Source organism: Balaenoptera ricei, chromosome 2, assembly GCF_028023285.1.
Source record: "Balaenoptera ricei isolate mBalRic1 chromosome 2, mBalRic1.hap2, whole genome shotgun sequence".
Lineage (NCBI taxonomy): Eukaryota > Metazoa > Chordata > Mammalia > Artiodactyla > Balaenopteridae > Balaenoptera > Balaenoptera ricei.
This window is the reverse complement of record NC_082640.1, coordinates 113,340,944-113,368,387: the sequence shown is the minus strand read 5'-3', so window position 1 is coordinate 113,368,387 and position 27,444 is coordinate 113,340,944. Positions and strand designations below refer to the sequence as shown.

The 27,444-nt window shown below is 45.8% G+C and overlaps 2 protein-coding genes across 2 annotated transcripts in view; one reads left to right on the top strand and one right to left on the bottom strand.

The window, feature by feature from the left end:
- Positions 1 to 23,797, top strand: part of DAD1 (defender against cell death 1) — a 55,775-nt gene extending 31,978 nt beyond the window's left edge. Inside the window, exon 3 of the mRNA XM_059913828.1 lies at positions 23,706 to 23,797. The gene's annotated coding sequence lies outside the window, so the exon portion shown is untranslated. The remainder of the gene's footprint in view (positions 1 to 23,705) is intronic.
- LOC132359565 (T cell receptor alpha chain MC.7.G5-like) overlaps positions 1,684 to 27,444 on the bottom strand; it is a 259,427-nt gene continuing 233,666 nt past the window's right edge. Inside the window, exons 5-8 of the mRNA XM_059913826.1 lie at positions 5,666 to 5,920; positions 4,045 to 4,089; positions 3,063 to 3,170; positions 1,684 to 2,240 (exon numbers count right to left, since the gene is read on the bottom strand). Of these exons, the coding sequence (XP_059769809.1) occupies positions 3,064 to 3,170; positions 4,045 to 4,089; positions 5,666 to 5,920 (407 nt within the window). The 3' untranslated portion in view covers positions 1,684 to 2,240; position 3,063. The remainder of the gene's footprint in view (positions 2,241 to 3,062; positions 3,171 to 4,044; positions 4,090 to 5,665; positions 5,921 to 27,444) is intronic.

Here is a 27,444-nt window from a genome sequence, read left to right as displayed (position 1 = left end):
CCTTCACTGCCTTCCAGGGTCCCTGCTCCTGTCCCCTGCCCTGAGCCCCATGTCCCCTTCATCCTCAGCATCTTTGCAGCCAACTCTCAGGGGCAGACCTGTCTCCCCAATCACCCACACATCCCTTGCTTGGATCTTTCGTGTACAGACCAAAGTGAATTACTATTTTAGGAGGAGGAACAAAAAGACAGACTAAGTTGCCTGGGAGTTTTTCACAGTTGATAAAGGCTTGCTCTGTTAACCCCCCACCCCTAGGGGCATTTTCATTTAATATGGGGAAGTGAATGCTTTAATTAAAAGAAATTCCCAATGGTGGAATCTCCAGCCCTGTGTTAGACTGATGAGGAGGCAGTTTTGGGTTCCCCACAGGTGGTGCCTGTTCTCCTGTGTGTGAGAGTGACCTGCTATGATGGGACTTCCTCTGAGACCTTTCGCTTCAGTGATCTTTAAAGGCACTTGTATTTAGGCTGCACACGAGGCCGCTCAGAGAGAACTGGGGTTCCTGTGACTACCCTCGGGAGGGCTCTGGAGATGGACATGGTTTTTACTTCTATAGAAGCCAGAGAATCAGAGATGCAGGGAGCTGAGGCAGCCTCCAGTCCTATGTGACATAGGTTTTACAGGTGGTGACCCTGGAGCTCACAGAAGGGAGGGACATGCCTAGGTTACCTTTCGAGCTGGTGGCTCCATCCCTGTGATAAGAAGCAGGCCTGAATTGTAGCTGGAAGGATTTGCATGTTTCTGGCTGTGTGGTCAGAGACACACAGGTGAACTGTACAGGTATTTGAGGATGGGACCCTCCCTCCCCTCCCCTACTGCCCTGGGAATTGTTTAGCACTGGGTTTCGGTCTTGATCGTGGTAATTGTGAAGTGGATGGCTGAGTGGTCTCTGAGGGGTGTTCCCATCAGCGTCCATGACCCCAGGAAAGATGCTGAGGCAGCAGGAGGCTCAGGAGAACCCCAGGGGCCCCAGGGGATCCCGTCACCTGTGCTCTAGGTGAGGGCTTGAGACTTCTACTCTCCTTGGCTGAGTCCCTGGGCTTGCGGGGAGAGAGCTCATCTCTGCTTTTCTCATTCTCACATCCAGGGTGGTGGGAGTAGAAAGTGTGGCTAGGGTCAAAATCTTCTACCCGCTTCCCCCACTCCTAGACTGGGCACTCCAATGGGCTGGGCCTTGGGTTGGGACCCAGGCAGTGGAATGGTGGCCTTGGGTTGGGACCCAGGCAGTGGAATGGTGGGTGGTTCCCAGCCATGAATTTGTAGGTCAATGCACTGTTTCAACGGGAATCCAGTCTGAAAGGAAAGGCAAAGGAACTGTCCCTTCAGGGCAGGAGACAGTGGGTGGCCTTTTGGGGACACTTGCTATGTGGTCCCTGTCTGCCAAATTTCAACTCCAGGTCATTACCACCCAGGTACATGGGCCTCCTGCTACGGGTGGCCCCGTGGAAGAGCAGGGACCCGAGCTTTTCAGCGGGTTCACCTGGCCCCCAGTCCAGCCTTCTAAGTGGAATTTTTTAGAGGTTTTTCCATGAAGAGGTGGACTGAAGCAGCTTGTTGAGTTAGGCTCCCTGAACATCATCATGGACAAGTGCCTTGGTTTCTTTCTGCCCAGCTAGTGACCCACAGCAGGCCGAAGACGATCCCGACCAAATCCAGTCAAGCAGGAGCACAGCCTCTGCTCTTCCAAATTGCTTTTAATGAAGCCATGGCAGCAGAATATGCAACGTGGTTCAGATACACAAGCAGAGCAGGGCCTAGATCATGAGATAATCTCCCCCACATCTTGGGAAAAGGGGTGATATGTATTTCTTTATGAACACTATGTAAAAAATATAAACAGCACACAACATTCTCCAGGAGCTAGAGCCCAAGAGAACCCACTGGGAACCGTCCTTCAGTGGTACATCAGAGGCAGTCTCTGGGAGGGGCGGGGCGGGGAGGGAGTTTCCCCACAGCCAGGAGAGGCTGCAGCGGCCTCCGTCTTTGCCGAGAATGCCAGGCTGTGACAAGCAGCAGTGAGGGAACAGAGGGGGTGGCGGCAGTGCTGGGCAGCTCTTCAGCGTCTTGATCACGAATATCTGGTAGGATCCAGTTGGTGGTATTGCCAGTGGGGCCAGAGAGGTGGAGGGAGCCTTCTTGTCCACGGGGGCAGAGAGTGCACCTCTCTGCTTGAAGAGGGAGAGGAGGGGCGACAAGGAACAAGGGGAGAGGGAGCACGGGGCTCTCACGTTCTTGGAGACCTGGGAGGAGAAAGAACACAAGTCAGGCTGCATACTGAGGAGATGCAGCACAGTTAGGGATGTGATGGGGATGCCTCTGTTTGTAGAGTTCTAGGAGCCAATGGATCCCGGCTTCAGTAGTTGTGGCACACGGGCTCAGTAGTTGTGGCGCACGGGCTTAGTTGCTCCGCGGCATGTGGGATCTTCCCGGACCAGGGCTCGAACCCACGTCTCCTGCATTGGCAGGCGGATTCTTAACCACCGTGCCAGCAGGGAAGCCCCCCGGGTTCTTTTTGATGGGATGGTCTTGTCAGTGGGATGACCTGGGGTACTGGGGGAGAAGGGTCTGGAGACTCTAGCCAGGATTAAGGTGGATAATGAATACAATACCGTCTCACCATATTGGGGTCAGAGGGCCTGAGGAAAGGAATTGGGGGCCGCCCTTTTAGGATTTGCAGCGAAAGGGATACGATAGAAGATGTGGGTATGAATGAGTCTGGGTCCTAAGTTTCTCCTAAGTTTCCCTCATTAGCTGTGTGGCCCTTGATATTACTTGGCCTCAGTTTCTTCATTTCCAAAATGAGGGTAATAACAACTGTTCCTCGTACTTTGTAGGGGAGACATGGCTCAAGCGAGGTGAATAATGTCACCTGAGGAGTGTATTGTGTTTATCAAGTGTTTTGGGCCATTGCTATTAACAAGAGGAACTCCTAACAGGAAAAAAAAGGAGGAGTCTGGTGGGCCCAGACTTAGGACCTAAAAGCAAGAGCCTGGGGGACGTTAGCTTTGGGGACCCACCCCCAGACCCCCAGACCCCACCGCCCGGCTGAGATGCCGGCTCACCTCAGCTGGACCACAGCCGCAGCGTCATGAGCAGGTTGTACCCGACCACTTTCAGGAGGAGGACACGGAACCCGATCACTGACAAGTTTCGGAAGTTTAGGTTCATATCTGCAAAACCGAAGGGCCACAGCGGTCATGGGCACAGGTCTGCACAGCCCCCGTGACACCGAAAGCAGGGTGGGGAGTGGGGTGGGCGTCAGCGCCCGGATCTGCCTCTCCCTTTGAGCTTTGGTGCACATCCCCTCATAAACATATTTGTACATCCCTCCAGGGTCAACAGCATTTCATTTCCAAAGGGAAACACTGACTGCATTGACTCTTTGTTTTATTTCTGAGCCCCTCCGTGGATGGGGATGGTGGGCGCTCAGAACTTATCACACACAGCCCCCTGGGTCTGGGCCCCTTCGTGAGAATCTAGTGGCTGAACCACAAGACGGATGACTCAGTACAAATGGCTCAAATGGCAATGAATATGGGCCCAGGGTAGGTGGTGAGGAGTGGTGGGGATCTTTGAGAGACAAGGTCACCGCCAACATGAGTTCTGCTGCTCTTCTTGAAAGAAGGCAAAACCCCCTGGCTAGGGAGGGAAAATGTCTTCAGAGTGACCTGGTTAGTCTAGGGCTTCACAAACACTGGTCAGAGATTTCACACCTGGGCCACCCAGAAGCTCTCTTGAGCTGTGCTGACAGTGGAGCCATTGAAAGGAATACAGAGGCCTAGGAGTGAGTCACTGGTCTAGCAAAACTAGACTCATCCTCAAAGTACTAAGAGTGGAAAAGAAAATTAGAGATGGAGAGAGGAATCTAGGGACTTAAGAATGTCCCCAGGCAGCTCTGACCAGGGTTCGGACGGCTGTTCTTGTTCCTCAGAACTTCGTTTCTAGATCCACACATCCCTTCTCATCATCTCTATCCCATCCCAATAATTGTGGGTTCATCGCCTCCACAAACCTGTGTGAGGCCAGGATAGACCCCTCCCTTACCTGTTTCAAAGCTTTTCTCTACTATCTTGGTATCACAGGGAATTCCTAAAAGGAACAAACAAAGAAATTTTTCTTAGAGTCCCGAGCGTGCTGACTCTCCCACCCCAGAAGTTGGGCTGGTGAATGTCTCCAGCCTCTCCATTCTTCCTTGTGCAGAGATCTGGAGAGAACCTGTTCCATATGGGCACCTGCTGGGATGAGCCACTGAATGATGGCGGTGGTCCCTGAAGGACCAACACCCTGGCTTCTGGGCACCATTTTATTCACTTAATGAACACTGGTTGTGCTAAACGCATGTTACATGACACAAGGCCCTAAGGAGCTGTTATACCCTGCCCTTTGGGCGAGTTCCAGTCTGGAGTCTGATAGAGGAAGTAAAACAGACACAGTGACAAGTGCCATGAGGGGTATAGATGCTTTCATGTGTTCCACAAAGTTTTGACCCCTGCATCCCAAATTTGTTTGTTTGTTTTCTCTGACTCAGTAAACAGCATTACCATTGACACAGCTGCTCAGAAATAAAATCCAGCCACCTTCCTTGATGCCCCCTTTTCCTTCTCATCCCTGCATGGTTCTACGTTTGGATCCCAAATAGTGTTGGGCATGGGCATTTAACTCCCCTGCCACAAGCCCGTCCTGGCCTCCATCATCTCTCTGCTGCAAGGGCTTCTTTTCTGCTTCTACTCTTGGCTCCTACAATCCATTTCCCACTCAGCAGTCAGAGTGATTTTTAAAAAAAGTAAATTGGATGTCATTCCCCTGTTTATAGCCAATCAACAGCTTCTCATTGTACCTAGAACAGTGTCTCCCTCTCATGATGGGTGAGGCCCTGTGATGTGGCCCTTGCCTACCTCTTCCATCTCATTTCCTCCTGCCCTTCTCCTTTCTCACTGAGCTCCTGGCTCAGGCCTCTATAGGGTCCTTTCTCTGCCCTTGGCATGGCTGGTACCTTCTTAGCCTTGAAATCTCAGCTCAAATAGCATTTCCCCAGAGAGCCCTTCTGTGACTTTTGTCCCTAAGGTGGCTGTTTCCCCAACTCCAAGTTAAAGCACATATTACAATCTGGAGTTCTTTCGATTTCCACTTGCTGATGGTTGGTCTCCCGCAACGGGAGTGGGGCTTGCTCAGGGCAGACCCCTCATCTGATGTGTTTGCTCCTCCATGGCAGCAACTGGCATGTTGTACATGCACAAATCAGTGATCGCTGAGTGAATGAATGAATGAATGAGTGAGGTTAGGAGCTGGGAGAGACCTTTGGCAGAGAGGGAGAAATAAGGGGAGGGATCTTGGAGAAGTGCATCAGGGCGGGGCCTGGAGGAGCAGTAAGGGACTGAGCGGAGCCGGGGGCGGAGGGGGTGGTGGGACTCAGAGTGGGTGAGCCTCAGGGCCGGTGTGCCCCTCGCCTCTCCCCCTCTGCTCTTTGCCCAGGACGTCCTGTGGCCTGCCGGCATGGGATTCACTGGTGCTCAGTAAAGAGAGGGGAGGGGGCTTTGCTGACAATTGATGAGGCTGAGACCACCAATCAGAGCAGCTTTTAGATACCAAGGACCCGAGCCCCGAGCACAGCCGGGCCTCTCGAAGGAGGAGACTCAGCTTAGACCGGCACCAAGGCTGCACTCACCTGAGTTGGAGTAGAAGGTCTGGTTGAAGGTGTCTTCGCATCCCACATCGGTCCTGCTGTCCCAAGCCACGACCCCGTTGCTCTTGGAACCCAGGGCTCCCATGTCCAGCACGGTGCTGTCTGAGCTATACACCACGGGCCTCGTGACTTGTGACACATTGGTTTGAGATTCAAAATCGGTGTATAAGCAGACGGAGGTGTTGCTGGATTTGGAGCTTCTCAGCTGGTACACGGCAGGGTCGGGGTTCTGGATATCTGTAGACCCAAAAGACACGGGTTAGGAGATGTTCGTTTCTCTCCTTGCCCCAACCCAGGCCTGAGTCCAGATGCCAGTGATGGGCAAGAGTGGGGCTCTGTAGGGCTGACAAGTCATATTTGTCAGGCTTTAGATGGGAAAGAACATTGTAGACACCAGCAGCTTGCAACAGACGGGACTCAGGGACAGGCACAAACCATGAGTCCTGGCCAAGAGGCCAGGCTCTTAGTGAATGCTCTCTGCCAGGCCCTGCCTGCCATTCAAGGAAACCAGAAATGCAGGGCTACTTAAGTATACTGCCCACTCTTCTGCTTAAGGGAACTTCCTCAAAGCTCAGTAGGCACAGTAAGCAACAACATAGTTCTGACAGGACAAAGCGAGCGTAGAAAAGATGTCCAGCAAAGCAAACCATACGTCTTAGAATCCGGGGTGGTCTCCCCCACTAAGGTTGGGCATTGACAGGAATGTGAGCTTTATGATAGGCTGGCATGAAGTTGGAAGATCGGTCGCATCACCAGGAGATTTCTCTCACTGATAAAAGTTTTAGACGCTAAATCAGAACATCTGCATCCAAGCCCTGGCTCTACCATTTACTAGACACAAGGCCTTGAGCAATTCACACCCGCTCCCTGAGTCTCAGGAATTTCATCTGTCAAATGTGGATGTTGCCTCATCCACTTTCCTAACCAGGCTATTCTGAGAAGCCATGAGAGTTTCTCCATATAAATTATATTTAATAAACTGTGAAATACTGACATAATATTAGTAATTGTAGCTCTTGATACTACCAGGAGACTGCCATAATAATGTGCTGCCAAGTAATACACAGTTTCTACTCTTCACCCCCCAGGAAGCAGGAGTTGCTGGAGGCTTTTCTTTAGTGCTGAGAATGACTCTTCAGTATCTTCATAGGATTTTGTGTTTTTAATGCAACCCTCAGTGTTTATTCTTTCAGACCTCTTGCCCTTGGAGGAGGAAGCAGAGCTTTGCCTGGAGGATTAACACATTGGGGCCACCCAGAGAGTTTACAGCAGGGTTGGGACAACAGCTTCCTGCCCCTGTGGTTCTCTGCTCCCCCAGCTCCTCACCACGCATGCAAAGTTTTGCAGACCAGTGATGCATAATGCACCCCACTAGCTGAGCCAGCCAGGGTGGCCTTGGCAATGCAGATATCCAGCTGGACCCCAAACCAGGGGCATCAGCCCTTGGCATGGCCTTGGGATGGTGAGTCAAGGCAGAGCTGTCTGTGGTGGGGCTGTCCCTGGAGCAGCAGAGCAGGGGTGGGTCCATGGTCACATGTGAGCGACATCCAAACCTCTGGCTTCAAAGGATTCTGCCTGCTCCCCTCTGATCTCCATCTACCTGTGGGGCTGTCATCACCGTGGGTTAAAGATCTATGGCGTAAATCTCTTCCTGGGAGGGGAGAGACGGGAAGCCATTAACCAATACCACACGCCAGTGGATTTGTTAGTCATCAGCGGGGGTCATGGGTGGGACTGGGGAGGGGGACATGGAAGGGTGTGGAGGTGCTGAGAGAACGTGGCCTCAAGAAGAAGGCAGAGGCTAAGCTGCCACCAGACACAGGATGGCCTTAGAGGGGGAAGGGGGTTACTGTGGGGGCCAGATGCCCAACTTTGAGTCCTGGTTAAACTCTCACTCAAGTCCTAGTGCCAGGGGGGTGTCAGGCTGGAGAAGGTCTAGACCGCCCTGTCCAATGTGATCGTCTTTAGCTACTTGTGGCTATTGAAATTAAGACTAACCAAAATCAAGTAAAATTAAAAATTCAATTAACCATAAACCTTCATTTTAAGAGCTCAGTAGCTACATGTGGCTGATGCCTACTGTATAGTACAGTGAAGAATGACAGAATATTTCCATTGTCATTGAAAGTTCTATCAGACAGCATTGGTCTGGAGTGAGCAATGCCACGGACCATGAGGAAAGACACCAGGCGCTGAGGGTGAGACTTAAAGCCAACTTGAGTTCTGTGAGGGGTGATAGCGGGGCAGGCTAATTGTAGCTCAACTTTGCTAGTAAGAGATCAAAATGAAAGAGCAGTTAGTGAAGTCAGAAGAACTGAGGTGATTTTTAGCCTCTTTCAAGTCTTGTTTTTACCAGTTGATACCCTTTGGGCTTCCCTATGTGCATTTTGGCTGTTGTTTCTCCTGTGCGGCTTCCCTACCCCTGATTTCCTCTCTTACTCACCCTCTCCTGCTCCCCACACTTCAATCTCTTCTTTGAGCTCATCATCCAAATGACTTGTCTAAAACATGGAGCTGATCGGGTCACTTTTTGTTCAAAATAATTCAGAGACTCCCTATTGCCTATAGGATGATGCCCACACTTCCTGGATTGACATTCAGGGGCTGCCATGATCTGGAGAGCTTGAATTTCCTCTCTCAAATCCTTTATATGCCCTATATGAGTACAGCTACACCAAACTCTTCACACTGGCTCCCTGGAATGTAAGCTCTGTGACAGCAAAGGCCTGTCCCTAGATTACTGCTGTGTCCCTGGTCTCTGCCATATACTAGGGGCTCAAGAAATAATTGTTGGATAAACAAGTGGCCTAGTGATCATCGGATTTGCAGAATTTCTGCTAATTAGACCTTTTGGTCAAAAAAGCTGGATACTGATCCCTAAACTTGACTCTTTAAAGCCCCCTTTTACTTTTACACCCCATGTACCTCTAGTGAGACCTTTTTGTCTGAAAACAAAGAATGAGTCATGTTAATTTGGAGGGCTTTAGGGGTCCATCTGCCAGAGCCCTGGGAGGAGAGACATCCTGTTTCACCTTAGCAAGATAAACGCCTCCTACCACTGATGACATCTCAGAAGGTAGCCTTAGCAAGACTGGATCAATTTTTCAGTATGGAAGTCACCTATTCTAGTTCCTAGCTGTTCATTTAAATTCAGAACTAACGGCAGAAGCACATGTCCGAAGGCTCTAGTGCATTAGACCCCCAGGGGCACAGCAGTGATCGAAAGCTCCCTTACCACTAAATCTGTTCTTGGTACTTAGGCACCAGGAACCCAAAATGTGAGTTAGCAGCACTGATTCTGAGTCTTGAGTTCCACCGAGGCTCTGGTGAGCGTCAGGAAGCAGTGAGCCTGCACAGACTTACTGGGAGTAATGGAAACTCTGGTTCCCTTACCAAATTGCACCTGGGAGGCAATACCTCCATACCACTCTGAATGTCTCCGTTACAGAGAGCCTAGGTGTCCCCTCCTCTGAGGGATGGGCTCTTACAGCCCACTGAGCAAGAAGGGGGAGGTCTAGGCCACAAGCCATCCATGGAAAGAGCTGGCCCCTCTCAACTTCACCTCTGGTCTGCATTTTTGAATTGGATTCCCAGTTTCCTAGTGGCTGGTCCTGGCCCTAATTGTCTGTATTCTCTCTCTCTCTCTCTCTTTTTTTTTTTTAAGGCTTTGAAGCAAATTTGTATTTATTCAGTTTACCATTTCAGAGAAATATATGATATTTAAAAAATAATAATAAAAGTACTATATATGATCTATTATTATTTACTGTATACCAAGTTTTGTGATCAATACTGTATTCTCTTGAAGGCTGTAGTATTCCTTTTCTCCATTGTTTATAAAGTTATCTTTGGCTTTCTCTCCATCTAACTTCATTATTAGATGTGTTTACTTGGGCAAAATCATGTGCCTTGTTCATTCCCAAGATCATGCCTTCTTTCTTGGTGTTCCTTATGCCTGGAAGTCCCCTCCTCTCCTTGCTTTGCCCAAACAGATCTTACTCTATCCTTCAGACTCAACGAATCCTTTCTACTGCATCAAACCTTCTCCATCTAGCCCAACTTTTCAGCCGGGACTCCATTCCTCTGAATCTCTACTGTGCCTTTTGACATCATCAGCTGGTTGATACTAATATGGTTTTCAGGTTGCTAAATTTACAATAGTTTGGTCCCTTTGGCTAGTTTTTATACTATTTGGAGACAGGTCAGGCATCTATCTTAGATATCTTCATACTCAGTCTCACATTTTATAGATTGATGGCCACATAGAAGGCATTTAAAATTAGCCACTGAATGACTAGAGTAAAATTTTAATGCGTTTGACCTAGAGAAACACAGATTTTCAAGATCGATAGTGTGGCTTTTCCCGTTCACAGAGGCCTCTGTAAGACAATTAGTTGTAACACCCACAGTTAGCCTTACCATAGTAATACTAATATCTCCGGGGAAAAGAGTAGTGACACTGGCCCATGGGGTTGCAAATGGTGCCACCTAGAATGACTCACCAAATATTATGGCCACTTGCGTTCCTTTCCCAAATGTGTGTTTATCGGTCATTCCTCTGGTATTCACACTGCAGGTGACACCATTACAGAAACTCACTGGACTACCTCCTATTTCAGTAGCAGAAACACTGGTCTCTCACAGGGGATGGAGGGTCACACTCTTTAGAGGTATACCTTCTGATTTTCTGTGTTGAGACTTTGTCTCTTAATCCTTCCCCTCCTGCCTCATCCTGCTGTAGTGCCCTCGGTTGGAGGTTGTGGTTTCCTTAAACCAAGAATTCAGTAGAGTAAAATCCCCCACTCAGGGCAGCAGTATCCTGGATCCTCTCGTGAAAGGTCCAGGACTCCTTGCCCATCACCTGACTCATGATTCTTCAGGTTGTAGCCCAAGGATGTTTCCTGAGCATTGAGCGCAGGATGAGAGGATTTTCTGGGATGGGTGGAAAGAAACATTTGGGATCCTACAGAATATAATACCTGGGCTCAACTCAGCATCTTGGACAAAGAAGAATTAATTGTCAATGTCCACCCTTGCCCCGCATTACTTACTTGGTTGGACACTTAGTCTGGTCCCTGCTCCAAAGTTTAACTTGTTACCACTGCCGGATCCCCACTGAGGGTAAGGTCTGTGCAATAACCTTCCTGATGTTAACCTGCTGAAACCCACCGGACTTTGAGGGCACCATTCTACAAGGCACCCTGGGTCTTTGTTTCTTAGGTTTCATATTTCCCAGGGAAGTCATTCCCCTTTCCCTTTACAATAATGAAGGTTTAGTAATAACAAAGCCTTGTTGATGATGATGATAATTATTATTAATATTATTTAGTAAAGCTACCATTTATTGATTACTTGCTATATACTGAGCATTGTCTTGTTATGATGTGGTTATTGTCATTGTGCCATTGAGAAAGTGGAGACTTAATTAGCTAGAGATGGTAGAGCCAGACTTTCCCCCAGGTCTGCCAGCCTCCCAAGCTCTGCTATGAACCCCACACCATCCTGCCTCCGTGCCTTGTTATATTTGCCATTCAGATAGGGGTCTGGGTCACTTTTACCCTGGGAGTGGTTCAATGCTCTACTAAGCTCCAGAGAGGAAGATTCTGTGAGCAGGTATCCCCACACCATGCTCATTAGTCCATCCACGGAATTTAGCTACCTGCTGCAATAAAGGAGAATTTGTGTTTGCCATGAACTCATCTCTTTCCCCAAGAGCACTTAGCTAATTTCCTGAATCTTCAGATCATCTGGTGCTGACATTATCTGTTTTGCTTGAAAGCACTGAATATCTGCAACTCTTTTTATGTTTCTGTAAATTATTCTCAGATTTTCATTTCCTCAACTGGCCCTTGTCACTTCTGTCTTTAGTATGAGAAATGGGAACATCTTAAGATACCAGAAGAGTTTGTAGAAATGGAAACGAGTGTTTCACATATCCTCGAGTTTACCGTAAATCATTGCTGGTTTTCTCATAGACAAGTTGTCAGTTACTTTGCCCTGGTCATTTGCACCGTCATACTCACACGGGTGTACGGTCAGCCTGGTCCCCACTCCGAAGATCAGCTTATTGTAGCCACCAGACCACACACACTAGGAGGGTGCTTTACAAGAACTCTAGCCCCCCGGCAGGGTCAGCTTCACTGGGGCAGAAATGTCTCCTGTGCCTGTTTTACAGGCTCCTCCAAAATCCCCCTTTCTCTGGCACAAGAAAAAAGTCTGGCCCACTGAGTCCTAATTCCTCAGCTTTCTGTGTAATAATCTCACAGACCTTTCCCTCCTAGCTGGCCTTGAGCAGGTCAGGCCTTCCTGGAGGGTGGATGCCCGTTCTGGGTTCCACACTGGAAGTGAAGGAGGACAATTGGAAGGGTCTGGAGAAGAGCCAGGGATTAACTGGGAAATGAATCTTGAGGGAAAATTCACAGCACCAGCAATAGACGGAAAACCTTGGGTAGGGCTTAATTCATGGAAGGGAGGCCTATGAAAGCTCTCCTTTTAGAAAGCCGTTCTATGAGTCTTTGAAGGCAGAGACAGAGAGAGACTAATATTGCCATAGGGATATCACATACAATGCACAAGGAGCACTGCTTAACTCTGAAGGTTGTGAGAATCAGGAGTGAGTTATGGATGGGGCCTGAGAATCTATTTCTCTGGAGGGTTCTAAGATTAGGGTTGACATTCATATGGGGACAAAAAAAAAATCTCCGAAGTTTGAGAGTGGTTTAGACAAGTCCTTCTCAGTGAGAAATTCACAGAACTCTGGTCCTAAGTTTCTCTGCAAAAAAGATTCTAAGCTCAAAGAAGTTTGGAAAACGCTGTATAGCGTATTTCAGTCCTGAAGACCAACAGTTCATAGTAGCATTTTAAAGGCTCTGAGAAGTCTTACAAGAAAGAAATTTAGAGCTTCTTAAACTTACTCGATTCAAGAATTTTTTTTCTTAAAACACCCCTTAACCTCTGTGGAACATGTACAGGTTTAGATATACATTCCCTGGAAGTCCCTTTTCTAGTTCAAAGAATTTAAAATTCATCCTAAACTTCAGCCTAATTTTATCCTTAAGCTTTCTGTGTTCTGAATCTGTTTGTTCTCCTACCAACTCCTACGGACACAATTAGGGGCCTCATTAATGCTGATTATTTCTTTCTAATCATTAGGAAACAGCTTCATATGTAGCAAATTTTCCTGCCACTGTCAGGAATGGCTCGAGGGCAGATACGTATGCAGTCATCATGCAAGACCACATCGCCCCAACACTTTGCAGGGTTTACCTACTGGGAACAATGGCAACTTTAAAGCCTTTCCCAAATGTGAATTTATTGGTTTTCTTTCCACACACCTTCCTACACACCTTAGAGCTGTGTACTTCAAAGAAGGTTCTGGTCCTAAAGGAGAAAAGTTTCCTTAGAACAAATGGAGAAAAGTTTCCTGGGTGACGTCTCAAGTAGGGACATAGACTTCATGTATTTATCATTAGACCTCTCCTTTTTGCTGCTAAAACCCATTTGTGCTGCTTCCCTCTCAGGGTATTGTAGTTCTTATGCCTCTGAACTCTGGTTCTTTAGAAATATGATGGGTTTCAGGCTTTCTAAATGTAGCCTGAACTGACCCAGGGCAGGGAAGAGGCAGGCTTTGGTGAACAAATCAACAGATAAATATGGAGGAAGCTTTCCCCAGAGAAGTGGGCTTTCGCCCACCCACGCACGTTCAGATGGATTCTGTAATCTCCCGGTTTTGAAATCTAACAACTCTGTTGGAGAATACTTGCTACTGTCTAAACCAATATGTTCTAAACAGTCACTATCCCTCCACTGAAGTCTTCCCTGAGTCTCCTAGCTAGAGGCATTTTTTCAACAATCATTTCTTAGGTGACACCTATGCATCAGGCCTTGTGCTGGAGTGTGGAGGTGTAAGGATGAATGAGAGAGGGTCTTGACCTCACAGAGCTTATGGTGCAGTGCAGAATGCATGAAAGTACCAGGCAACTAGGATAGGAGGTCAGGGATGCCTTCCTTTCTGCTGTTCCATCGCAACTTGTGTGTACTTCCACTACGATGTGGTGACACTGGGCTTAATTGTCTCTTTATAGGGATGTTTACCCACTGGGAGATCCTGGATGGCAAAGACTCTGCATTTCCCTCCCTCCCCTCCTCCCTCCTTCTATAGTGCTTAGAATATAATAGTTGCTTGGTAAATATTTGTTGAATGAAAGCCCTCTAATTATTTTAATTCATTTTAAATGCAGTCCTGTCCTCTACCTTCTTTTATTAGGACTGTTTCATTTATCTTTTAAGTTCTGTATGGGTCCATTTTCTAAACCCAGTATTGTTTTTATTGTATCATTTAGACCTTAAGTTCTTCCTATCTCTCTTGATTAGATATGGAGTTTTGTGAGAGTGTATTCCATGCCCAGGGTCTTTAGGAAGTTTAACTTATCACCTCTCATGAAAACTAGATGGTAACAAAAATAAATTTTTTTGGCATAATCAGTCATGATTTCTTTTCTGATAAAGGTCTTTTGTCTCAAAGGAATCTAGAAATAGCAAAAGAGTCTGCCTCTGTAACGATGAAAAGGCCAGGCCCCATTGGCAATTACTACCTTTAGAAAATAGACCGCTGTTGAGCTAGTGGCTGGGAATTCAAATTTCAAAACATTCAAGCCTCATGAAGAATCATGAGAAATTAGCTCAGGAAGTGCAGACTCAACATTTAAGAAAGCCGAGTAGGGACTTTCTGTGTCTTTGGCTGGAGTCTAAGGTCAGGCACTTACTTGGATGCACTTGGAGTCTTGTTCCACTCCCAAAAGTGAGTGTTCTGCTGCTTGTGTCCACACCCTGGTACAATGCAGTACAAATACCTGCCCTCTGCCACCCAGGACGGCTGCCTGCGCTTCACACCTCCCCCCCAACATTTACAGCCTTCACTCTTGGGAATGGAGCTTTTGAACAGCCTGTTCCATCGTTTTGATGATAAATTTCTCTCTGTGTCACTTTATGCCCAATAATCAGTCCCCCTAGGTTTCTGCTTCCCTCCCTGCCATACCTGCATCCTACCAACCCAATTCAATGACTTTACTCATCTCTTCAGAAACGCTAAGTCCTGGACCAAAGCTGCCATGGTCACCATGGCAAGAAGGCTCAGGATAAGCAAACCAAGGATGAGACAGGTAGCCTTTGAGGTCTGGGGTCTTCCTTCACAGAGTGCAGGAGGGACAGTGGTGGCAGTGTGGTGGCATGGTTAACAGTAAGGCCTTGGAGTCAAATAGATTAGAGTTAAATTCTAGCCCTATTATTCCTAGCTGTGTGATCTTGGGCAAGCTACTTGCCCCAAGCCTCTGTTTCTTCATCTGTAAAATGGGCCTAATACCAGCTACCTAGCATTAGGATGGATGTGAGCACTGAATGAGAAATTCTTTGAAGGACAGAGTATAGTCACTGGCACACGTCAGGCATTCAGTAAATAGTAGCTAATAATATGGTGCTTCCCAGCAATGCTTTCCACTGAGGGAAGGATGAGGCTTCTTGTAGCCAGAGGAGACCTGTCCCTGCCCCACCGCCCTCTCCAGCACCCCAGGGGGTCTCAGCATTCTGGTTGGGATGCTGTCACGTGCGACAGATATCTCATGGATCCAAGGGGACGTGGTGAGAGATTCTCAGCCATGGGGTTGAAGGGCAGGATGGGCCCCTCGGCTGCCAGGAAGACAGTTCTGCTTCAGAAACCTAACCAAGAGTGAAGCCTCTTTTCTCAAACCTTGGTGATTTGTCCTCTGCACGCACTGTGCCAAACCCTTGTCCAGCACAGCCTCAATCATTTCATTACACCTGACGCAATGGGAAGTTACTCCCAGACAGCACAGGGCTCTTTCACGATGGAGCAGCCCAGTCACAGACTCCCTCATTTTTGCAGTATCCTCCCATCATATGTCCTCTGTCTACAAAATACCCCTTGGCCGTTTCTATAATACTCACGTGGATGAACAGCAAGCCTGGTCCCTCTTCCAAATACAAGCCCATAGTTTCTTCCTGATACACACAGCGAGGAAAGCCTTTGCTGAAACCCGTCTCACGTGACCTCCCTCTACCTATTGCTCCAGTGGTTGGGGCAACAATCCGGGGAAACACTGGCCAACGCCCCCAGAGTTGCAGGAATCTCCCACAGCTGTCCTGGAACCCTGAGCCTAGGGGTGGTGATGGGAGCCAGGGACTGGGGACCAGAAGAGCTCCTCACCTCCTTTACCCAGCAGAAAACACACGCTCCTGTCAGTGGAGAAGCAGGGCAGCAACTCCCCAGTGGCCGTACCTCCAGCACCACCCTGCTTGCCTGGGGCCACAGCAAGGTGTGACTCTGCTACTCTTTAGTCAGATACAAGTGCTCCCAGGATGGGTGGTCAAGGAGATTTTTATATTGTTCAATATATTGTCAGTGGAGATACTGAGAGGAAGGGAGGGTGGAAGAAACAAGGGGCACACGAAGGTTTGACACAGTGAGCTTCTAAGGACATTAGGGGTGGCATTGATGGAGGACATGCCCTCCCCCCTCCCATGGACATAAGAAGTTGTCCGGTACCTACGGGGTAGGAAGAACGGTGGGTGGGGGAGGGGGTCATATGTCCAGGAGGATCCTGGCTCACTTACTTGGTGTGACGAATACTCGAGTCCCCTTTCCAAAAGTGAATCTGTTCCCATAATCACACTCTGGGAAAGTGCATTACAAAAAGGTCCTGGGTTTGCCCACCCTCTCATGGAGGACACACACGCTTCCCAGTAGCTCTAAAAGCTGGGATCCTGGGAAGGCTGATCCTAACCTTTTCCTTCTGATGGGTGCTCTAAGCACAGGAGGGAGACTCCCTAATGGCTGTAGCAGCTTCAGCCCTGATGCTACCCATCACCTCCATTTTCCTCATCACAGCCATCAACAAACAGCCTCTGGCTATTTCTCCTCTGGGAAACACAGAACCTTTACAAAACTTGGTGAAAAACCTGCCTCCTACATAGGCCGGGTGGGTGTACGTGTTTCTAAAGATACCAGGCAGTGGGACTTCCCTCACAGTGGTTAAGAATCCACCTGCCAATGCAGGGGACACAGGTTCGATCCCTGGTCCGGGAAGATCCCACATGCTGTGGAGCAACTAAGCCCATGCGCCACAGCTACTGAGCCTGTGCTCTAGAGCCCACGAGCCACAACTACTGAAGCCCGTGTGCCACAACTACTGAGCCTGTGAGCCACAACTACTGAAGCCCGTGCGCCACAACTACTGAGCCTGTGCTCTAGAGCCCTCAAGCCACAACTACTGAAGCCCGCACGCCTAGAGCCCGTGCTCTGCAACAAGAGAAGCCACCACATTGAGAAGCCCGCGCACCACAACGAAGAGTAGCCCCCTCTCGCCACAACTAAAGAAAGCCCGTGCGCAGCAACGAAGACCCACTGCAGCCAAAATAAATAAATGAATAAATAAATAAATAAGTAAATTAAAAAAAAAAAAGAAAGAAAGAAAATAGATACCAGGCAGCAGCCTGCATTTTCCCACCTCAGCTGCCCCGCCTGAGAGGAAGGCGCCATTGCCTCAGGGGCATATGCAAAAATGTATTTTTCACTTTGCCAGAAAGAGTAGGAGCAAGAGCATTTCCAGCAAGCCAGGCCAGGGCACATGCTAAAAACATGCCTCAGCGTGACTCAGAGTCACCGCATCCTCTCTGGGGCTGAGCGAGGTTTCTGGGTGACTCACGCCTGACTCCTTCCTGTTTCTACTTTTTCTATCCTCACCTAAGTCAAGGCTGCTTTCTGTGAAGGGGCCTTTCTGTCAAGAAAGTCAAACATCTCAGCAGATAACAGTCTTAAACCCTTTTCCAGAAACACAGGGGTGGAATCCTGCTTGCTCTCTGCCAGGGAATATGGACTGTCCATTGTCACTGCTGTCCTGTCTCCAGTCAGTAGGGTCCCAGGTCCTGCGCATGACCACACACAGCACCCTGCTTGGTGCACCCACATATAAATTGTTATTAGACTTTTAACAGATGAGTGTTTTGTTCTTCTGACAAGACTGGAAGTCCTTCAGAGCAAGAACCGCATCTTATGCTTCTTCTTTTCTTGGTTTGTTTGTTTCATTTTAAACCACCTATGGCCCCTGGCTTGATGATACTCAATAAGCACTTACTGAGTTGAACTGACTTTTACTGTGCATAATTATTGGGACAAGAAGGCCAGTTTTGGAAGAAGTTAAAAGCTAAGTATACTTTTGGTAAATATGAGCTGCAAAACCTAAGTGCTTAGGCAGAGAAAAACCAAGGAAGCATTTCTCAGAGATAATCAGGAGGCAGCATAAAAACCACGACATCGTGAAGTTCTTATGGACCCTCAGCAGAGAGGGGGCAACTGAATGAACAAGTACTTGACTGCAAAGGAAACTCAAACATTTTTCTCCTGATACCTTGACATTGATTCTCCTTAAAGGGTAAAACGAATAATATGGCAGAAAAAATATATTCTGAGTTAGCAGCATTGGTATGATCAATAATAACAAAACAGTAGTGGTAATAATAATAATAATGATGTGACAATAATAATGATAATCATCCTCATCATAATATTCTATTATAGACCAGAGCAAATGCTACGTATATAAATATAAACCCAATGCTGGAGGTGGGGTTACACATTTCTGGAGAGCTGACTTACTTGGGCTGATCAAAAGTTGGGTGCCAGTTCCAAATACGAATTTCTGATAACCTGTGTTCACACTCTGACATAACTCTATACAAAATGGTACCCTATAACTGGGCCAACTCTATACAAATGGTGCCCTATAGCTGGACCATAGCCGGGGATTCCTGAGTCACACACAAATTAGTTACTAAGCATGTTCCCGAGTTTGCGTACATGCGCCAAAGTGGGAAGAGGCGTGTAATTTTACTCTTTAACCTTCATTTCTAAGACCATTGGAAGATGACAAGAAATAAGTCACAACTCAATAGGAAATCCTGCTTTGTATGCAGTAGATTATATAAAAAATGTCATGAATATTCAGGTTGAAAAAGCCATTTATGTAATTACAGAGTTTCAGTTCTAGACGGGACCTAGGGTAGTTATGTCCATCCACACTTACTAAGTGTTTACTACATGTTTCTGGCATGAATGAGGCTCGTGGATACATATAATGCAACATTACCATCACCAAACTATTTTCTTACTTAAATAGCAGACAAAACCCTTGGGGGGAAATCAGTGAAAACAGATATCCTTCAACTGTAATAAAAATCAGGCTATTTCAAGGAACTTACTTGCTTCAACAAATAGGCTTGTTCCTGTCCCAAAGATAACTTTGGAGCCTCCACTATTTCCCACAGTGATTTGTGCTGTGACAAAATAGGCTGCTTCCTTTTCCTTCCATTTTTTAACCATAGCTGTGAAGCAGGCCCAGGGAGCCTATGGGAAGGTGCTCATAATAAGGAGCAATTTTTTATATTCTCCCAGTAAATCCATTTGGTTTCTTCCTATTCATGAACAATCTCATACCTCCTACCTACTGGAAGGGTTAGTTCACCAAACAGTAGTCATGGAATATGGCCCAGGGACCAGGATCCCCACGTTTTCATCCCAGCCCTAGTTCTCACTGATTTTATGATAATGGACAATTCGACCAACCTCTCTGGGTCTTAATTTCTTTACTGGAAAAAAAGAGGTTTGGATTTCCCTTTCAGAGCTAAAGTTCTATGATCCAGCAATGTCCAAAGTGCCTTCAATGTTGCATATTTTTATAACTCACAAATGAATCAGGCACTTATAGATGGGTTACACTGGACACTGGTCTGCATGGGGAAAATACAAGAAACTGTGAGGGGAAGGGAGAGTCAGAATAAGGAAGTGGCTGCTGCCAGCTCTTCTGTCTCCTCTCTCCATTGGGGTAAATTCTCCCAGCAGCCCCTGTACTACTTGTTTCCTCATTAAAACGGGAAGAGAACCCTTTAGATTTGGGGCATCCAAGTCAAGATTTCCCAAAGCTCCATGTCTCAAGTCATGGCAGTATCTAAGAATGGAAAAGATAAATTCCATGTATTTCCTTACTAACTCTGATTGGCATCCTCTCTCATTTCTAGGTAAGCCCTGGCACAGGGTCTGTGACATAATGTAGTAGAAAGAGTAAGCTTTGAGATCAGGCAGGCAGACCGTGGTTTGAATCTAGACCCTTCCACTCACTAACCCTGGGATCTTGGGCAGTTACTTCTCTGAGCCTCAGTTTCCTTTTCTGTAAAATAGGAATACTGTTCCTTGATCCATAGTTGTTTGAAGATAATCAATACTGTCTGTCATGCCCCTAGTATCGTATCTACACATCATAGAAACTGAGGTGGTGGTTATGATTTATATGTTAAGTTAAATGATTGATTAACAAGGTTTTTTTAGTGTTATAGAACTTGTTTGTGAAATAGCCATGAGTCCATACCCTTGGGTTGTATAAACTCTAGGATGGTATAGGAGTAAGAACCACAGATTTTGAGGGCTTCCACCCTCTCATCTCACACTGGAAGAGTCTGAGGCACACAGAGGGGCAATGACTTGTTCAGCATCACACTGCCAGTTGGGGCTCAATCAAATCTAAAACTCTAGACTGCAACCAGAAGCCCTGGGCTCCTTTCTCTGCACTTCACTGTTTCTTCTTGAATAATGTTTAGTGCAAAGGGACATCATCTCTGGAATGAACTTGGTAGGGCTTATTTGGAGCATAGGTCAAGTGACCTTGAATAGTCTCCTGCAATGAGTCTCAGAATCAATGGCAGTGGAAGCAGGAAAGTTCTATTAGATCAGGGCCATGCAATTTTCTGCTCTTCTGCTTTTTTCCTCTTTCTGGCTCCATTTAGCTCGATTCTAGTGCTAAAAACTCTAATACTGGACAGAGCTTCTGTCAGCCTCACGTCTTGGGAAAAGTCTTAATAGCTTGCTAAATTCTTACTTAAAGAAAATGTTCTTGGACAGTCTTTGAATATTTTCATTAATTTATCTGGGTGCCACAATTCTTAATACTTCAGCACTAGATTATGGTTAATTATAAATAAGATACAAATGACAAAAATAACATCTTTTCTCCCATTCACCGTCACTGGAATACATTTTGTAGTTACCTTAGAATTGCACACTTACTCAGCTCCACTTTTAGCCGGGTGCCTTTCCCAAAGGTGAGTTTGCTTGCCCCTCCCCATGAGTCCCACAGTGTCCGCTGCCTCACAATAAACTCCCTCTGTCACTTCACCGCTTTTCCTGATTTACCCTGATGAGTTAGAAAATACTTAAGATTTAATATAGCTATTTGACTTATTCATAGGAGAAAAAAGCTCCCCCCACCCCAAATGGAATAAATTCATAGGCTGCTGGTGCCAGGAGGGCAGAGGGGTCATCAACCAGACCTACTTCCCCTTTTATAGAGGAGAAAACTGAGGCCTAGAGGCAAGGGATCTGCTCCAAGTTACACTACTAGTTGGTGGCAGAGACAAAAACACGGGTCTATTTGATTCTCAGTCTAGTATTTTTCCTTCTCCACCACATACTGAATGTACAGTGTTGCTTACTATATTCACTTCTTCCCTTTGGCTGGGAAACTTGATTTTTCTGGGTATTTGATTTCAATTAAACAAGCACTTACCAAGCACTTACTCTGTAAAAGGACCATATTAGACACTTCATGGTATATAACAGGAACCTCTGCTCTTAAGGATCTTTCAATTTTAATAGGCAGATCTTCTCAGTAATGAAAGAATTCTGTAGCTGTATGTGTCACAGATTGTCCAAGACTCCTCAGCTAGATTGGGGATATAGAGGGAAGAGGAATGGGAGGGATACCTGGGGTGATGCTACAGTCTAGTCTTTAAATAGGAAGCCAGGCTATTTCTGGAGAAACCAGGTTTGTCTTAATTATCTGGGTATTAGTCTCTATTCCATTCTACCTAGCAAATTAGTTCTACTAATTCAACTAATTCAACTTCTAATCCTACTAATCCAACTCTTCTGTTGGTTATTTTCATTTTTCAAAGTGCTCCATGAAGGCTCAACCTTAAATTCATAGGTCAACTGATAAAACAAGGATGATGCATCCACAATGGTAAAACACAGAAATTACATGTAGAAGTCTTAAACCAGAGAACGAGAAAACAGGAGTGGGATTGGGTCAACATTTACCTGGAGAGACCAGAAGTATAGTCCCCTTTCCAAAAGTAAGTTTGTCGTATCCTGAATTCACACTGTAGCAACCCCCCATACAAAAATGGCCTGCAGTGTTGGGTCTTCCAACCTCTGATTGCTTACGGAAGGGAAAGAAGACCAGCATTTATGGGGAACCTACACATGCCAAGTGGGTTGACAATCTCTATATATCACCTTGCCTTATTTGAGCCGTTAACTGTGCCATGAACTCTGATATTATTGTCCTTATTTTACAAATGAAAAACAGATGATGTGGGGTTAAGCACACTGAACCAGCACTGCTACACAAGTACCCTTGAGACATGAGACTTTTTAACATAGGACAGATACATGTTAGGAGGAGCTATGAGTGAAGAATCCTTCTCCTCCTTCCTACGAGATTGAGATTGCAGCTGTATTGGGGTTAATTCTCTTGCTAGAACCAGACATTAGACCTCTAGTAACAGTGATGCCCCGAACTCCAGCATATCCTCCATCACACGATCATTTCCTGAGACATGAAAACATTTTCATCAATCTTCCTGTTGTTCCCTTGATACTCTACTCACCAGCCCTGACCAGCAGTCTCGTCCCGCTCCCGAAGATCCAAGTAGAGCCTCCACCCTTCCCACAGTGTTTCTTAGTCAGCCAAAAACACCCACAAGCCCACACACCCTTCGCATACCCAAGACTGAGAGATACAGCCCTTTCACCTATGAAGGGGACTACATCTTAACTTTCTTTTTACAGTCCACATAACACACAGGCCATTCAACTCAAATATGGGCATTTATTGTGCAACACTTAAAATGAAGCCTCTCTCTCCTCATCGCTCTGGGTCTATCACCACCAAACTTGTGATTTTCAACTCTATGCATCCCGCAGATGTATCTAGTCCTTTTGTCTCCATCACACTTATCAATTTTTAGATTCCTGCCATAGTGTCTCTCCTAGTTTTAACTTCAATCAATTGAAACTTCATGGAATAGCATCCAGATCATTGAGGGACAGCTTCCTGCTCCTACAGTCAACTTATTTTGCAGACTTAGGCCTAGTGGTAGCCTGGTAACTTACTTGAGTCCTGTTCTGTCCCCAAAGCCAGGCATCCTGATTAAAGGGCACCCACTCTGCTTCAGGTCTGGTAAAAAACACCACTTGCCTTCTCTTTGGTTCTTATGCTCTGCAAATTTACTGTTTTCAATTGGCCTCATGGGTAGTGTCTTGGCTTTCTTTTCTATTAAGAAAGAACACAACTTGGATGCAATAAAACTATTATAATGTTAAGGGTTGGATGAGGGATCTTTCTATAATATCTTTATTTAAATCTTCTGAAAATGGCCAGAAAAGGCCTATTACGTCCCCGTTATGTGCTCCAAATGTTACAATCTGAGAGACAACAACACAAGTAAGGAGAAGTGCTTAGGAATTTAGACTTACTTGGGGTGACTTGAAGCGTTGTTCCAGTTCCAAAGGTAACCTTTTGGTTACCCCCAGAATTCACACTGCATTTCAGGCCTTTACAGAATGGCTTCCTTTCTGCCATTCTCATGTGGGTGACATGTGAATCTCTGTACTTCAGTAGAAGAGAGAGTGGTTTTCACCGATGCCTATGGCTACATGAAAATAACTCTTTTACTAAGAATCTACATATTCTCTTCATGTTGAGAAGAGAATATGTAGATTCTTACATATTCATGTCCAAGCTGTCCTAGCTTTTACTTTTTTTCTGAAAACAAATAATCATAATATTTTACATGTGTATAGCATTTACTAGTTTATAAAATACTTTCATATCCATTAGCTTATTTTATCTTTAAAAAAACTTATGAGGTGAGATGAAATATTTTCATTTTACAGGTGAAGAAATTGTGGCTCAGATGCACCGATCAAGCCAGGATTAGGACTAGCAGTGTTCAGGCAAACTTTGCCTTTTTCATTATGATCCACTCTCTGACGGAGCTGTGTCAGTCTGTTATTTCTGGTTCATCGACACTACTATTTTTCCTCTACAGTTAGATCTTTCTAGCCTCTGTGCCATTACTTTAACATTTCTATTTCAGAATGCACTTAAATCCACATAAACCATGCATTTCTTGATATTTGGGCCCTACAAATACTGCAGTAAGTTCAATGGGTCTCAGTCACCACATTAAGCCTCCTACTTTAGTGACATATTGTCTACTTACTGGGTTTTATTGATAATCTTGCCCCAGTCCCAAAGATGCATGTATTATAAATCACAGCACCGTGCTGCCTGCCAAGAATTCCTGAGCTACCTTGATAATAGATTAATGTGATTAGCATGTATCTATCCTCCTTCCTGGGAACTCTGGCTGGGATTTCCCCCTCTTTTTATTATTGAAATAAAGACTAAGCCATGGAGTTAAGCCTCTGAAAGCCTCTTTTCAGAGCACAATAGAATTGATGGAGGGGAAAGCCTGAGAAGAGTCCAGCTGATGGTCTTTAGACAACTCCGACACATTTCCTTCAAAAATTTCACCAAGTCATCTTGTTTTACCAGCCAAAGCATATCAGCTTTGATTCCCATTTTTACTTAGGAATCAATTCCTGTACACGAGCTCATTTTACCAGTGGTTAGAAAATTGCTCCTATCCCTGTAGGTAATCTTTCTTTCTTTTATCAGTTTAGTGTGTTTTAAAAAATTTGTGAGCATGGGGTGGGACAGGGGATATGGTTGGAGTATTAGACACGAGGGCCAGCATCTGTTTTTTTCATTTTGTTTTGATGGCTTTCATCACTAAACCCCAATACTCCTTGAGTTAAAGAATAAGGACACATTTAGTCATGTGTGCAATGTAAGTCTGCAGGATAAGTTCAGGCATTATGATCAATAATAACCAGGTACTTACTGGAACATACTGATACGGTGGTTCCTTTCCCAAAGACCAACACATTTCCTGCCTGGTAGGCACAGTGAAACGAGGCCTTGCAAATACCCTGAGTACCTGTTCACTGCCTCCAACGTGTATATAACTACAAACAATGGACACTTGTATTCTGTCCTTGCCTTTGGCAAGGAACTCAGTGAGCTCTCAGTGTTTGGGAATGCAACAGTAAAGCTCTGTTACTTTGTGAGAAGGAGAGGGTAGACGGGGGTGTGTCCTCCACTTACTCAATAACTATTCACTGAACACCTCCGTGTGTAAGGCACTGTGCTAAGCGCTGGGACAGAGCAGAAAGCTGCTAGGATACTGTCCCAGTCCTCGTGGCGCTTACAGTCTAGTGGGAGGCACACAGAAACAAATCCATAGATAATACAGTATCAAGTGATGAAAGTGCAGGAATAAATCAGGCTGGATAACGGGATGGAGAATCAGGTAGCGGCTGTGTTTGGCAGCTTGTTAGAATGGCTGTGCAAGAAGGGTCTCTCTGAGGAGGTGATATTATCTGAAGTGAGATCCAAGCGTGGAGGAATGAATCATCACCTCTATTTACAGATGGTCTTTAGACAACTCTGACACATTTCCTTCAAAAATTTCACCAATGGAGGTGAAAAGCCAATAGAGGGCCTGAAAGATCAAAGCCTGGCTCCAAATCACACAGTGTCAGGGACGGCCATGGACGCTTAGATCATGCCTTCTTTCTGTTGAAGTACTAGGTCTAGTTCTACCATGTAAATTCCTGCTTAGGAAAGACAAAATGAGACAGAGATTCTTCCAAAGTGACTTTGGGATGTTATCTGGGTAATTGGAAACTGTGGCACTGGCTGTTGAGGCATCAAGGTTGTAAGAGGAGGCCACCTGGAAGAGAAGGTGTTAGCATCTCAGAGTGTTTCTCTGATGGCTTTTCTGATGGAGCTGGCCACTGAGATGGGGAGACTTCTTCCATCCTGTTTCCCTATTAACTTGGCAAACAATGCAATCCATTGCCCAGCAAAATGAGCTCTTACAGTTACGATGGGGAGGATACAGGGAGAGCTCTGCTCCCCACTAAATCTGAATAAACCAAGGACATTTGCCAGTCCACTTAAATGAACAAAAAAGCCTGTTACACGTCTCAGTAACTAATTGAATTCAAATTTCATGGCAATACTTACTAAGATTCACCTTTAACGTGGTCCCCCTTCCAAAAACCAGCTTCAGGCTGCTTAAAAACCCCACAGGGATCTATTTCACTACAAAAACCAAAGTGAGCTTCATTTTCAAGCACAGGAATTCTCCCAGGTTCTCTCACTTGGTTGAAACCCAGTTCAGCACCAAGCACATATTTAGGTAAACTCAAGAAAAGTCTTAAACTCATACATTCTTTGGAATGGTAGGAAACCTCCGAAACCATTTCCTACAAGCTCACAACCTCAAGCATTTCTCTCCCAAGTGATCTCAGGTTTTGATGATCTCCAGGGACAGTCTTAGTCACCAATTCTCACGTTCTATTTTCTCACAACTAGAAAGGTTCACCTTATATCCAAATTCAACCGTTTCTCTGCCATAGCCAAGATCCATGAAGCTTTTTCATCCTCAAGTTTACCCTCAAATGGAATTTTTCATAAAATCTGACTCAGAAAAATCACGAATCACCTGACTGCCCATACTTTTCAAAGAGATTTCACATACATTATCTCATTTGAGTCTTACAAAATCCTTTGAGCTAGACAGAGCTGGAATCATAATCTCCATGTCATAGATGAACTGAGGCTTAGAGAGCTTCCCAGGACGCATGGTTGGTGAGTGGCTGAGTAAGATCCATTGTCTTTTGGCCCCGGGCTGAATGCCTTAATGATTTATTTGTACACGTTCACGTATTGATCATATCACCTTGGCTTTCAAGTATCTCTCCCTTCTTTATTCTCTTCCTTAATGAAAAGGACAATATCGTCAACAATAAAAACAATATCCACCCCCTTCCTCAAAAAAAAAAAATAAAAATAAAGCACTCTAAACAAACCTCCAGCTCAACTTTTTCAGAGCAATGTTCTTTTAATCCTCACACACTTTCTGTGAGCCAGGAGATAAGAATTACCAATATTTCATTTGCATTAATTGGGAAAACTGAGGGCCAGAGGAGATAGATCAGAATGCTGGTTATAGAGGCTGCAGCCTGGTACAGACAGCAATATATTGAACCTTAGAACACATGGGTCCTGGCCCTGCTATTGTGACCACATTCAAATCGCTTAACCACTCTGAATAGAGAGAATCATCGCTTTCCGCCTTCCTCTACCTTGTGGGACAATCAGACAAACGATGTGAAGAAATAAGGAAAGTGCCTTAATTGTTTTCCTTTTCTTAAGAAGACAGACCCTAGAAAATATCAAGATGGCGCGATATCCTTTACCCACACTGAATTTGTGCATACCTATGTGCTTATGCGTAAGAGCAACACTACACATTTCTAAGGCAAGTTTTAGACAGATTAACGTGGGCCAACACGGCGCATTCAGTTTAAAATTGATGGCTAGGCTCCTGCTTCGATGCTGGAGACAGAACTGTGGCTCAAGAGCCGGTACTCACTCGGCTTGACTAACATCCTGGTTCCTCCTCCAAAGGTTAGCTTGTTCCCTGCAGAGTTGGTCACACAGTGATTTGAGGCCCAGCAAAAACCACGGGGACCAAGGAAATCACACTCCATAGATGCC